General features: G+C 37.5%; 1 protein-coding gene across 4 annotated transcripts in view; it reads right to left on the bottom strand.

Annotated features, from left to right (window-relative positions):
* dachc (dachshund c) overlaps nt 1–13,211 on the bottom strand; it is a 53,592-nt gene that overhangs the window by 23,048 nt on the left and 17,333 nt on the right. For 2 of the 4 annotated variants that reach the window (XM_079851791.1, XM_079851792.1), the window contains exons 2-4: nt 9,839–9,954; nt 5,989–6,111; nt 5,183–5,239 (exon numbers count right to left, since the gene is read on the bottom strand). In XM_079851791.1, the coding sequence (XP_079707917.1) occupies nt 5,183–5,239; nt 5,989–6,111; nt 9,839–9,954 (296 nt within the window). The remainder of the gene's footprint in view (nt 1–5,182; nt 5,240–5,988; nt 6,112–9,838; nt 9,955–13,211) is intronic. The other 2 variants (XM_079851793.1, XM_079851794.1) reach the window with 1 other exon arrangement.

Below are 13,211 nucleotides of genomic sequence, written 5' to 3'. Positions count from 1 at the left end.
CCACACCAATGTCTATGGCTCTAATTATAAAAAGTGCTCACTCAGAGTAGCAGAGTCTTCTCACATTGTGTTTGTCTCATGCTTCACTCCTTTTTTCAAAAGGTCACTATATTCCATATGACAGCTTGATTTGAAAAGCAACCCTAATTTCATCTCCAAGAGCCCTAAAACAAGTTTTATTAGAGGTGACAACACATCCCTCTTGAGTCAAGACTATGGTAAATACTACATCATGCATTTTGCAGTAATGGATAAAACATTTTCGTGACACATATGAACCGATGGGCCTGTAAAGTGCACCATTCTTTTATCCCTACAGCTCAGTTGGAGATGGGACATGGCTTTGGTCCTGATCTCATAGAGCACATCAAAGTTTAAGTTCCTTATGCACTTCATGCAATCATTTGATCACTATTGGTTATTTTCTATTATACTGGTGTAATTATAGATACAATGCTACATTTGTTACGGACTTCCTCTGACTTCTGGTTGTCTCAGTTCAACCAGTCATCTTTTTCTAGTGACATCCATTTTGCCTCAACATAAAAATGACTTCATATCAGAGAAGAGTTTTAGAGGAAAGTTCACACTACTCCAGTGATGTCATCTTCTGTTCAGTGACTCCTTTGAGAATTTTCTTTATTCATATTTCATTTCTATGCTGATTCTAAAATTATGTTATAGGAATTAAAAGGAAAAATGAGAAAATGTTCCACTTCATTAACTGCTCTTCTTTTATCATCCAATTTTTTCCTGATTATGCTCTGCAGGAATCCCATTTCTTTTCTATTACAATTTTTGGGGAAGTTCGGCTTATCTGTCAGCTCTATCCCATGAGAAGGAGAGACAGGCTCTAATGGACATGTGGATGTGCTTGTGGAATTGCAGCCCTGGAAACCATGACATACTCGTTCTCTTTTCAACCTCTTCTCTTCTCTTCTCTTCTCTTCTCTTCTCTTCTCTTCTCTTCTCTTCTCTTCTCTTCTCTTTTCTTCTCTTTTCTTAAGGTTAAGGACTGATATAAATAACTGAGTAAGTAAATCAGTAAATAACTGATATAAACCATATATATTTGTAAATATTATGCATAGAATTAATAGGTTTATTTATTATTTAGTGGTGGCAAGGTGGCTCAGTGGGTAGAATTGTCGCCCCACAGTAAGAAGGTCCCTGATTTGCGACCCAGCCGATCCAGGATGTGTTCTATGTGGAGTCTGCATGTTCTCCCATGTGTTGGTATGGGTTCTCTCGTGTACCCCACTATCCAAAGACATGTGCAAAAGGTGAACTGACATTAAATTGTCTGTAGGCGTGAATGTGAATGTCTGTGTTTGCCCTGTGAGGGACAGGCCATGTATCCAGGGTGTTTCCTTGCCCATGGCACAAAACTCTGGGACAGATCCAGCATCATCTCGACCCAATAGAACAAGCCGTTTTAAGAATGGATGGGTATTATTATCTAACTTAAAAGTGGTGGAGGACACTTTCTTGATAATGTCAAAGGCCATGTGTCCAATCAGCTGTCACATTGTAGAAGGTGGCCAAATTAGGCAGATGCTAAAGACAGGTTGCGTGACATATTCTTGTTCTTCTTCTTCTTCAAAAATAAAACATAAATATGGCCAAGAATGCATTCAATTGTATGATCATTATGTTTTTTTCCCATGTTGAATTATTGGCTAATGAAAGTGAAAAAATAACTAAAATCAAAACTCAAGAGACCAAATACTCAAGTTATGAAGACAATCATCTTGAGTTTTTATGGTAATGTTAATAAATTACCATTAATAAAATTATTATTAATAAATATTGGTATTTTAAATATATTATACATTTCAGTGTTGACTTTTTGACTACCAAACAGTTTTGGTAGTGTATTATGAAGGTAAAAGAGTAGCAAAACTCGAGAGCACGTAGATGTGAATTTGAGAACTTGTACAATAAATATTCGTACTTGTACGTGAACATTTACACTCACAGCTCCAATGTGGAAACCTGTAAAATAAAAATCTGAAGTTGAATGTTGAAATTTGCACTTGCAGACAATAGTCACAAACCTGTATTCTGAATCTGAAGCTGCAGACAAGTAGTCACAAATGTGCAAAAATTTGTTAAATGTGTTCAAAGGAGCCGTTTTATTGGTTGGCGCCTAGCCAATGAAATGGGACTTCTATTGTACGCGATGATGTCACAAAACCCGCGTCCTCGGGGACGCTCTGAAACGCTAACATGGCTTAAAGCTACACTGTGTGATTTTTACCCCCATCTAGCGGTGAAATTGTATATGACTACCCAGTGAATATTTGTTTCTGTTCCTCTCAATTCCGAGGGCGTTTTCACTCCTACGGTGGCCGTATTATTCCAAGATTAACATGGCTTCCAGTTATCACTTCGTCCATGACAATAATAAACAATACGTCTAAAATGAATAAAACTACAGGACAGATGTCAGGAGGTAAACGTCACCCTTGGAATCGGCTATCCCAGCATAATCAGATTAGGCTAATGTTACAATGTGTACAAAGTAAAAGCAATTAAAAATAACTAAAATGTACAGTGTCCTTTTTTTTATATAGCTTAAAAAATTGCGCCTTTAAAACTATTCATCACCTGTGATCCGTCGCAGCACAGATTTATGTTACAAGGTAAACAATACTTTTTCACCATTGACGCGAGGATGAAGTTATACTAGAGGTCGTTCTGGCGTTATGCACAACCATGCTATGGTTAGACAAGCTTCGAATAAATAATAAATAATAATAATAATAAAACTTCGAATTTACACAAATGAATTACAACAGGCTGAATTACCTGTCGAGAAGAAAGCAGGCAACCTCGGTGTCCGTTTTAAAGTCTTTTCTCCTCATGAGCTCTTTCCATCTGGGAAAAGTTACTCCAATATTGACTATGGTCTTGCTGATTTGTCTGTCGCGTTGACGTTTTAATTCTCTCTTTCAAATGTGAGTGCGCACGCACACACACGCACACACACACACACACACACACACCACACTATCTTTCAAATCTGCCGGCACTCGCGGCTCGCGAGCTCGCGAGTAATCTCCCCCTCGCATTCGTCACGGTGTCACTGAGTGAAAAACGCAAAAGGCGAAGCTTGAATTTACAGGTATGTCCCTCTTTGGCTAATGTAGTTTCAAGATGGAGGGGCAACATGGCGACCGGCATTCGAACCCCTCACCCGTACTTTCAATAGCAGATTATAAACTTAAGAGAATACTTTATTACTTGAAAGAAGTAAATATACATTAATGAGCACATATATTTTTGAAAGAACTAAGTGTTTTTTGCTAAGAATCAACTAAAAAAGTTACACAGTGTAGCTTTAATGAGGCTTAATGGACCAACAGTTAAACAAAAATAAAAAAACACAATTCGTTACACATTATTAATAAAACACAGGCATCAGGTTTATTTGCACTAAACACAAATTTGCTTTCTTTCGTCATATTCTGTGCTCATCTGCTTTTCTGTAGTATTCATTATTAGTATGGTTTACTGAGTTTGACAATATCATTTATTCTGTAAAATTTGTGTCCTGCAGCTAAACCTGCTTAGAATAAAAAATAAACCCCTTCTTGTGTGTGAGTTTATGATTGTGTACACGTCTAACTAGCTGCATGTTATCTTTCACCAGTTTAATGTCAACAAGACACATCCTCTCCAAATTCCTCCTTGACAAGACGGTGTGACTATATCCAGAGCCCTCCACTTCCTGCTCGGGGGCACAGCTGTTATAAGAACCTCTATTTAACCAGAGATGAGCTCATATCCTGGTAATCAGGGCAGAGGGGGAGCTGCTAAAAACAGTGCCCCAATCACCAACTGGATCAGTGCCACTGGAGTTCCGCTCTAACACTGCCGTATCTGTCTGGCCAGACTCATACATGCCACACATCCCTTCAGATCTCGTCAATCCTCAGGGTTTAAATGTATCACATTTCTCAGACTGAGAGAACTATTCTGGGAACAGATTGTGTTTGTCAAATGTAAATAATTATATGATCAGTGGATGAGGGTTCAGGTTCAAAACAGGCATGAGAAACTGATATTTTCAGATATGTTCCCCAGATAAGGCTGTCTTTGTGTCAGTATTAAAATTATAGGCCACGAAACCTGGTAGATGGAAAGAGACAGAACTTTCGAAGATGGTTAGAATGTTAAAGGAAAGAGAGTTGAAAAGAGAGAGTGGTTCTGCACCACTCAGCTCTCTTCAGCTATATTAATATTCCACACCAAGAGTCCACACTCAAGGTTATTCTCACTCTAAATTGCTGAAGATAAAAAAAAGCCCTTCCTTATTAGCATCTGTGGGTAAAACCTGGCTAATCTTATTCACACTTATCCCTCTCGCTGTGACATCCTGGCCTCTGTTTTCACTTTTTTTCCCCACAGAAAGGTCACAACCTCATTTTCATGGTATTTTCTCGCTTAAATCTGCTTACAATGCACAGTTTCTGAAAAATAAGCACTGCATCATAGAATAATGGCAAGTACTCTATTTCATTAAAGCTTCTGTATATATATATATATATATATATATATATATATATATATATATATATATATATATATATATATATATATATATATATATATATATATTAAATATATATATATATATATATATTTTTTTTTTTTTTTTTTTTTTTTTTTTTTTTACTTTTAAATACTTCCAATCCAAGTTTAATGTGCAGATATTTGTAAGCATTGTGTTCTAGTAAGTTGGTTTTAAAAATGTAAATACTGTGGTCCTGAGTTTGAGTTGCCCAACATAGCGCCACTGGCTCAACCAATGACAATGAGTTTGGGACGGGACTACTTGTTGATCCAACCAATGACAGAAAGGGGAGTGTTTGGAAAACCTGCCTGAAAACAATCATTACTGAGGCAGTTTGCTTTTCTGGTGCAGAAATTACACATAAATGATCTCCTTTAAACTATATGAAATAACAAATGTTGCATGAAAATATACTTAGCAAATGCTGCTATGCTGCTCCGATATACTTAGCAAAATCACTTAGCAAATCTTTTTGAAAGTTTGAAATTGCAACTTTTTAAAAAAACAACAACATTTGAGCTGGTAAATTAACTTTGCTGAAAAAGTTTGCCACAAGTATATTAGGGCCTTTATACTAAACACACAGACTAAATTCACACAGACTTCTAATACTTATCATCACTTTCTCAGCCACATGACATTCCAAACCTGTATTTTCTTCTGTGAAACACAAAACGAGAAAATTATTAATAATGTACTGGTTATTCTTTTCCATTTACTTCAATGAGCAGGGGAGTGAAGATTTCAAGCTTGGAAAAAAAAAAAATTGGGGAAGCAACATGAATGTAGCATAGAACTAATCCATTTGTGCTATATTCCATGCTGAAGCTGTGGTCTGATAATTTTTCCTTCTAGTGGGCGATTGGATCATTGAGCAAGTAGGTTAAACTTGAGATCATGGTATCGTGTCTAGTTTGGTTTTATTTCTATAAATAAAAGCGGATGAGGAGCTTGGCCCTCCACTACTCCACAGACCTGGCCTGCTATTGCTTCATAGTCCAGGTCCTCCACGACTCCATGATGCAGGTCCGCCACTGCTCCACTATCCAGGCCATGATCCAGATCTTCTCCCCGTTCACGGCCCTGGACAGTAGAGTAGTGGTGGACCTGCATATTGGAGTCATGGTTCCAACCCTGATTTACACTTACATGTGTTCATTTAGCAGACACATTTATCTAAAGTGACTTACAAATGAGGAATACAACAAGCAGTTCAACTTAAGTAGGCAACAACATGAGAAGCACTAGCAATACAACATTTCAGACAGTGTGTTACTTTAAAATTGAATAATAAAACTGATACAAATAAATTTTTTCCGCATTTAGTACTGGGCCAGACTTTGTAGGGTCTGAACATTTGGAATGGCTCGACATGTGAGCATCTCATTAAGAAGGGAACTGACACTTACCCATGCTGGAGGTGATGTCACCATTCTCAGAATCTGCCCCGTGATTATTGCCATGGTAACTATTCATCACCTCCAATTTGATCTTCTTCTTCATGGCTTCAGCAAGTGTGGCAGCTGTTAGGCCTGTCAGAGTATTAATGAGAAAGAAAAAGAGTGTTAATTCACAATCATTCCGTTTTCTTAGCCTTTTCCCCCAAAAAATTAAATAAATTATATTGCTTCAGTTCCCTAAATCTTGTGAGAATATGTGAATATGAATAATTGTTAACAGATTCACCTCACTGCTTTTCCATAAACGTGCTTAATTCAAATGCGTTTGTGAAAGCAATTATGAATATTTCACATCCTATAATTGAATTTAACAGAAGAATACACTGGCACTGTAACATTAGATGATAACAACAGGTCTATTATTACCAACAGCGTCATCCCAAAGCTACAATCCCACCCACATCACTGTTCTACAGTCAGTCAAACTACGTATCTCTGTCTAACTAACATCAGACACCAGCTTTGGGCAGCAGGTCCTGGATCTGTTCAAGTGGAGATCTGCTTCCCCTGTCATGCGCTGATAATTCAAGCTGCCTGGCACCTGCCCATTGTCACAAGTCTCCAATACCCCTTGTTAACTGTGTGTGTATGTGTGTGTGTGTGTGTGTGTAACTTTGCCCCCAGTGCACACATGTTATAATTCAATTAAAATTAGAAGATTAGCTTCCCTTCATTGCACAGAGAGCTGCTTTTACGCAACTCAGACTGCTACTCATCTCTTTCCTCTTCCACTAGCTTTAAAAAGATCTCAGTAAGTCAAACTTTTTTTTTAGATTGAGATCACTTCAATATAGCCCCCCACAGTTATGATTAGTTTTGGTTTCGTTTTCTATCAGTCTGTTTAATCACCTGTTTGCATACGTTCTTGTGTTCTCCTTTTTTCCCGCCATAATAAGTTAACTGTTCATTTTAATCATCACAGCTGTTAATTATTTAGTTAATCACCATGTATTTTAAAGCTCCTCACCTGTCCACACTAATACATTTTCGTTTGCCGTTCGTTTACTTTGATGGCATACGTCACAGTCACGTGGCATCGGTGCTGTCTCAAGTCGGACAAACTTTCTAACCGGCATGCACTGCTTCAAGTCGGTCTGCACAGAGCTGCATGAAGTCTAACAAGCCTAATAGATATTCGGTATTGTGCCAGTTATGTGCTATTCACTTTCACACTGTTGCTAAAATATGTTACTTTGCATACTCTTCATATCACAGTCCTGCAAAGATGACCGAAAATGTACTCACATTTGCTGTCCTACACGAGAACAGTCGCGTTTTAGACCAAACATATGGTGACTGAGTGCGACCTGGACGCATCAGTGAATGGTGAGATATTTTGCTAAATAAAATGATACAGTCAGAAGAATTGCGCGATAACTTTATTATTTATTTTTCCGTCTGTATTTTTCCATCTCCATGAGCTTTTTTGAGGTTTTACGCATGCGCAACAAGGTGAAATTAGTGCTTTCAGGCGTTTTCCAAAACTTTCTCATCCACACTGAAACGTCGGAAAATGCCTAAAAACGCTAGTGTGGATGGAGAGCGTTTTTAAACGAAAACGCCATTTTCAAATGTATCCGGATTAATGTAGGCTAAACGTAGCCGGTCCGGTATTGTTTCGAGTAGTTGGCTTATGTTTAATAAAGACTGTCATTATTTGTACCTTCTTCCTCACCCTTGGACTTGTGAAACTGGAGACCATCCAGAGGATCCATTAATTGACAGAGATATAAGTAGTGCCATCTACATTTTTTTTAAAGATCTAGTCCCTGTTTTGTATCAGAAATGCAACCTCTAGTTTTGTGGTTTGAGCACAACCCAAATGAGCTGTTTTTGGTTAATTAAGGTACACACAGTTTGGAAGCTATACACTTTCTGGTAAGATGTGGTTGCTCAAACACTGACTTTGTAAAAGTATCCATTCAGTTCTGACACGTTTAAAATCTATCCTTTTAAAATCAGCGCTCTAGTCTGGGCAAACCGCTCCGAAATGTAACTTTGGCAAGCTGGCATTTGGCTGCAATGCACAACAGTTATGTGCAAATATGAGGCAAGCTCTGGCAGTGAGCTTTAGGAGTGGGGTGTTTTTTTTCTCACTCTCTCAGTTGCTCTCCAAATGCTTTCACTAAATGTCAAGATCAGAGCATGAAAGCCAAGGTCCCTATTCAGCCTGTGAAGAGGACGATATCAAAGCATTCCCCACTCTCGGTCTGCAATTCACTCAAAGAGGGAAAAAACTGTCCTCTCTCTCTCTTTCTCTCTCTCTCTATCTCCCTAGTGGCCTTTGAGTTTCCATCTCTGTGGCTGACATTGATAGTGTGACCTCTGCCGAAGATAAAAGAGGCCTGTGCTGTTGAGCATTTTCTTTCTCTCTCCATCACCTGCTCTTTCTAAACGAGTACAAATGTGCGGCCCTTTCTGGGGTACTCTTTGAGAAGTCGTAATGAGCAGACTGAGTACGCGCACATACTCAAAGAGAAGGGCAGCTTAGAAGTCGGGCAGCAATTGTTCATTTAGCTTCACATGCAGAATGGACAGAATTTGTGATGCTTTAAACGACACTCTCATGAACAAGAGGAGAGCTGACACCACAGAGGCAGAGGTGAACATATCTCCAGGCTAAATCTAATAGGTTTTTATCATAATATCACAACACAATAAAGGGCAAATTAGAGTTGGCAAGATGAGGTTACATACTACCTCGGGCAAACCTGCATTGTGAGTGTGGAAACAATAGCTGTGTTTTGTTGGCTTTGGGCTTTTCCAAAGCACAGCGTGAGTCAGATTGTTTATTTGCGTCACTTCAGAAAAGTGCTGTTTAAAGTGAATGACACAGAAGCATAACAGGCTGCAACTGGTTTGTAACAATAAACATCATTTCAAGCAGCTGAATTAAAAAGGCAAATAAAAGAAAGGGCTGAGAACTAAAGTTTAAAATACTTGTATGTTTAACACGCAGAGAAAACAGTATGCCAATTGTAGATTGATTCCCTAGCTAAACATAAATCTCTGTATTTCCTATTTCAGCCTCTCTAAAGATGCCTGTAACAGACACAAAAGCCGTGGCCAAACTACATGCGAATTGACGACGCAATATGCGAAAAAATGTATATTTTCCTTGTTAATCAGAGTTTTTGTCCCAACCAGCAATGACAGCAATACACGACTAATTATTTTTTTTGAGAGGTCATGGTTGACAATTCAAAGATTATCTCAATTACTTGTATGTTTTGTACAATACTAAAATTGTTTAATTAGACTATTATGGATATTAAAGTCCAACATGACTTAGCCATATTGAAAGGGACAATGAATAATTAACCTCAGATTTTGAAGATAGGAAACAATAAAGTTAAAACTGAGAACTTTTTGTGAACAAACAAGTGCATTCTATGAAAAGGATTGTATCAATCATATAAGTTTGTATTTTGAATAATGTTAACGTGGCTCATTTTTTAAAATAATTTGATTATTTTGTTGCAAGTAGGAGACAGCAGTGTGCTTATGGGAAGAGAGCCCGCCCACACGCTCTTCTGATTGGCTGTGATTTGTGATTGATTTTGTTGCGTCTTGTAGCCTTTTCGCATCTGTTGTAAACAGACAAATTGCTTGCCGCCGGAATTTGACTGTGTTGCATCTGGTTAGGACACGTCTTCATCGAAACAATTAATTGACTTCTTCATTTTGCTATTCTCCTTTCACTTTTAATTATGAATCCTGCTTTTCTCATTTTTGAAGGAATGATATTTATTTGTTCTGGCAGTAACAGTGAGGTAGGAGCATTTCCTCATTTTCTTACCAGTGTGAGACATCATTCCTGAGGACATGAGTCCAGAGACAGAGTGGGGCAGGACGTGAGGGCTGTCGGGCGATGTCACGCTCTGGGTCCGTTTGGGAGGTCTGCCAGGTCTGGAGCTGAAAGATGAACACACAATGTCAGACAAGCATTTTATTTTGGTTACATGTAACAGCCCATCTAGAAGCCAATGCACTGCTTGCACATTACAAGTTGCAGTGTAGACAGTTTTGTTGATTATAATGGGAATGCTGTAGTTTTACTGCATCATGTCACTCACTTGAAGAGTAGACATGGTAAAGAATGATTAGAAACTACCAAGTAGGTCTGAGGATAGTTGCTAGTTGTCCTGTTTAGATTCTGCTGAAAAGCTGATAATAGGTTGTTCCACTCCATACAGAGCATGCTGTCACAAATGTCAACTTCTATTCAATTAGCTATATTTTTACTCCCTAACAATAATGGAAGAACAGCTTTTTTGTAGCCAAGACTTGTAGCCAAGGTATACTGTATGTTTATAAATACACAAATTGGCCTGCTCTGAATGGTTACTGAAAAAGTGACAACTAGCTATTTAACTAACTATTTATTATAACTATATTAAAAAAAAGGTATGATTAGCACACACTCACACATCCGTTTCTGTTCAGAGCTGAACTAATCTACTATGCATACTAGCATGCGTCAGTAAATACTCTCAAGGACAGTCTTTTTTCTGCCATCTCTTGTACCCCCTCCCTTCTCTTTTTTTTCTCTCTCTCTCTCTAATTAGATCACACAGTAGACTCATCTCCCTTTTCCATAATCAGCCGATTTTTTGCTCATGTATAATGCATGCTGCACACCTTGTTACCTGCTCTTGTGCATTCATGTGCAATTTAAATTTGTTGAGTTTACAGTACATGTGCCAAAATCAGCCACGGCTCTCTAGCACACACAAATAACATCTGATTTTACTTGTGGTGTTTATATAGACAACCAGGGTTACCTAACTGAGTCTAAATGGGAAGTAGGTTATGGATGATTTTCACTTGTTTGACTCAACACGGTGCACTTTTGATTGCGCTGACCCTCTCTATCTTTACCGACTGAAGCGGGAGTCCGATTTTAGGGAAACCTTTAATGGAAAGACAGTAAAAAAAAAAAAAAACTTTATCATTTAGCTGAGAATTCTAGGGGAAAAAAAATCCTCTATTTCACACAGAGCCTCCGCTCACACCTCCCCCAGTGCTTGTGAGCGCCAATCATCCTTCATAAAATATTAAAGTCCCCACCGTTTGCCCTTTTAAAATCTCCCACTCTCAATTCCCTAATTGTAGTGTTTCTTTATCTGTCCACTGCAGAGAGTAAATAAATGAACAAAATAGCTATTTTATCACAGCGCCTGACCTTTGAAATGGGAGAGGATTATCACAGGTTTATTTCTCACCCCGTTCTCTCACTCTACACACACACACACACACACACACACACACACACACACACACACACACACACACACACACACACACACACACACACACACACACACTCTCTCTCTCTCTCACTCTCTCTCTCTCTGTGCGTGCGTGTGTGTGTGTGTGTGTGTGTGTGTGTGTGTGTGTGTGTGAGAGAGAGAGAGAGAGAGAGAGAGATGATGACTGCTGTTGTACACAAGGATGAAAATGGGCCAGACATGATGCTCATTTTTGTCTGGATCTATTCATTTATTTTAAAACAGGTTCAAATTAAATTCACACATATAATAACTTTATTACACCTCATCTATAATTAAATGTTTTGCATTTCTGAAATAAAATTGCTTTTAAAAAGCTTTAAGTAAACAAGTAATAAAAACTCAGTGAGTGTTTTAGCTCAATTTTCTCACCTCATGGGATCACAACACTAAGAGATAGTAAATCTTTTCCTGGATTTTTTTTGTGCGTTCCCGAGATTAGACCTTCCTTAACATAATTCCGAAAACCCGAAGTCTCTAGGTGGTCTGGTTGAGGAGTAGATAGAAGTGCAAGATTGGTGCGCACAGACGCACAGAACAGAAATCATGAGTTAACAATCGCAATTTGTCCGGTGGAAAATTGCGCAAAAAATGCCAGGGTTAAAAAATGCCCTGTGACAGGGAATGTTCTCAGAAATATGGCTAATGTTCTGGCAAGGTTTTCACAAAGTTATGGACAAACATTCATTCAGTAATGTTAATAGAATGTTTGTTCAAAGTTATCTGGTCTACTTATTGTTCATGGAATGTTTTGTTTTTTTTTCTCAAATGTTTAAGTTGGATGTTAAAAATGTTTAAATGTTACTATTTGTTTCATTCCCACAGTAACATTCCCATAATGTTTTCAAAATACTAAAATGGAATGTTTTCTTAACACTCACATAACCATTTTTAAAACATGAAAAAAAAAAATGGAGAGAAACATTCAGAAATAATGTTTTCATAACTTAATATGAACATTAGCAAAAAATCCTTAGAACATAATTTTGTTTGCTAGGATACTGTCCTAAAATCAGAACAACAAATAAAAGCCTTATTAAAAGAATACAATTCTTGAAAAAAATAAAGAATCTTAAGTAGAGATTGCCATTTTACAATAATAATAAAAATATATATATATTTTGGCAAAAAAAAAAAAAAACATTTTAATAAACTGCTACACTGAGACTGATATCACAGAGAGGACCTGCAGACCGTGTGAAGGTCATTAAGGTTTTTTCAGATTGTAAAATGTGATACAACTCTACAAAATCTTAATGATATTTAAGTATTCATAAAAAAAAAATAAAAAAAAACTTTTTTTTATCGGTTATACCAACTGACATATTTTTGTCATTAAATTAACTTTTTTTAAATGGCATAAAAGTTTTTTTTTTTTTAAACCATATGAAATAACATGAATGTTATTTCAAATAATTACAGGGAGTTACAGGGAAAATTACTAAGAGTATTTCAAAGAATTTGGCAAGATTTTTCCTTTTCTTTATCATGGGCACTATTATTTGCCTTGACCCAAATGACAACAACGTGACATGAACGGCATATTATTTCAGCTCATCCTATTGCACTTCTTTCTCTCATGAACTTTCACACACTTACATACAAACACATCCCATCTATGATTCCAGATATGAGATCCAGGTGGATTTTCATTCTTGTCTTTCCCTTCTGTGGTCTTAGTTTTCCTCTTTACAAACAACCAGTTGAAACCCACACGGTTTCATGTTTTATGCAAACTCGACCAAAAAACACACGCACTTATCTGCGCAAACACAATCATCTTCTGATTCCGTTTACAATAACAGCAAACTCTGAGAGACGTGCTAGAACGTTAGTGCTAATGACGCAGTTCTGGTGAAGGACTGTCTTCTCTCTTCCAAC

This window comes from Squalius cephalus (assembly GCF_949319135.1).
Source record: "Squalius cephalus genome assembly, chromosome: 2".
Lineage (NCBI taxonomy): Eukaryota > Metazoa > Chordata > Actinopteri > Cypriniformes > Leuciscidae > Squalius > Squalius cephalus.
This window is presented reverse-complemented; position numbering and strand designations above follow the sequence as displayed.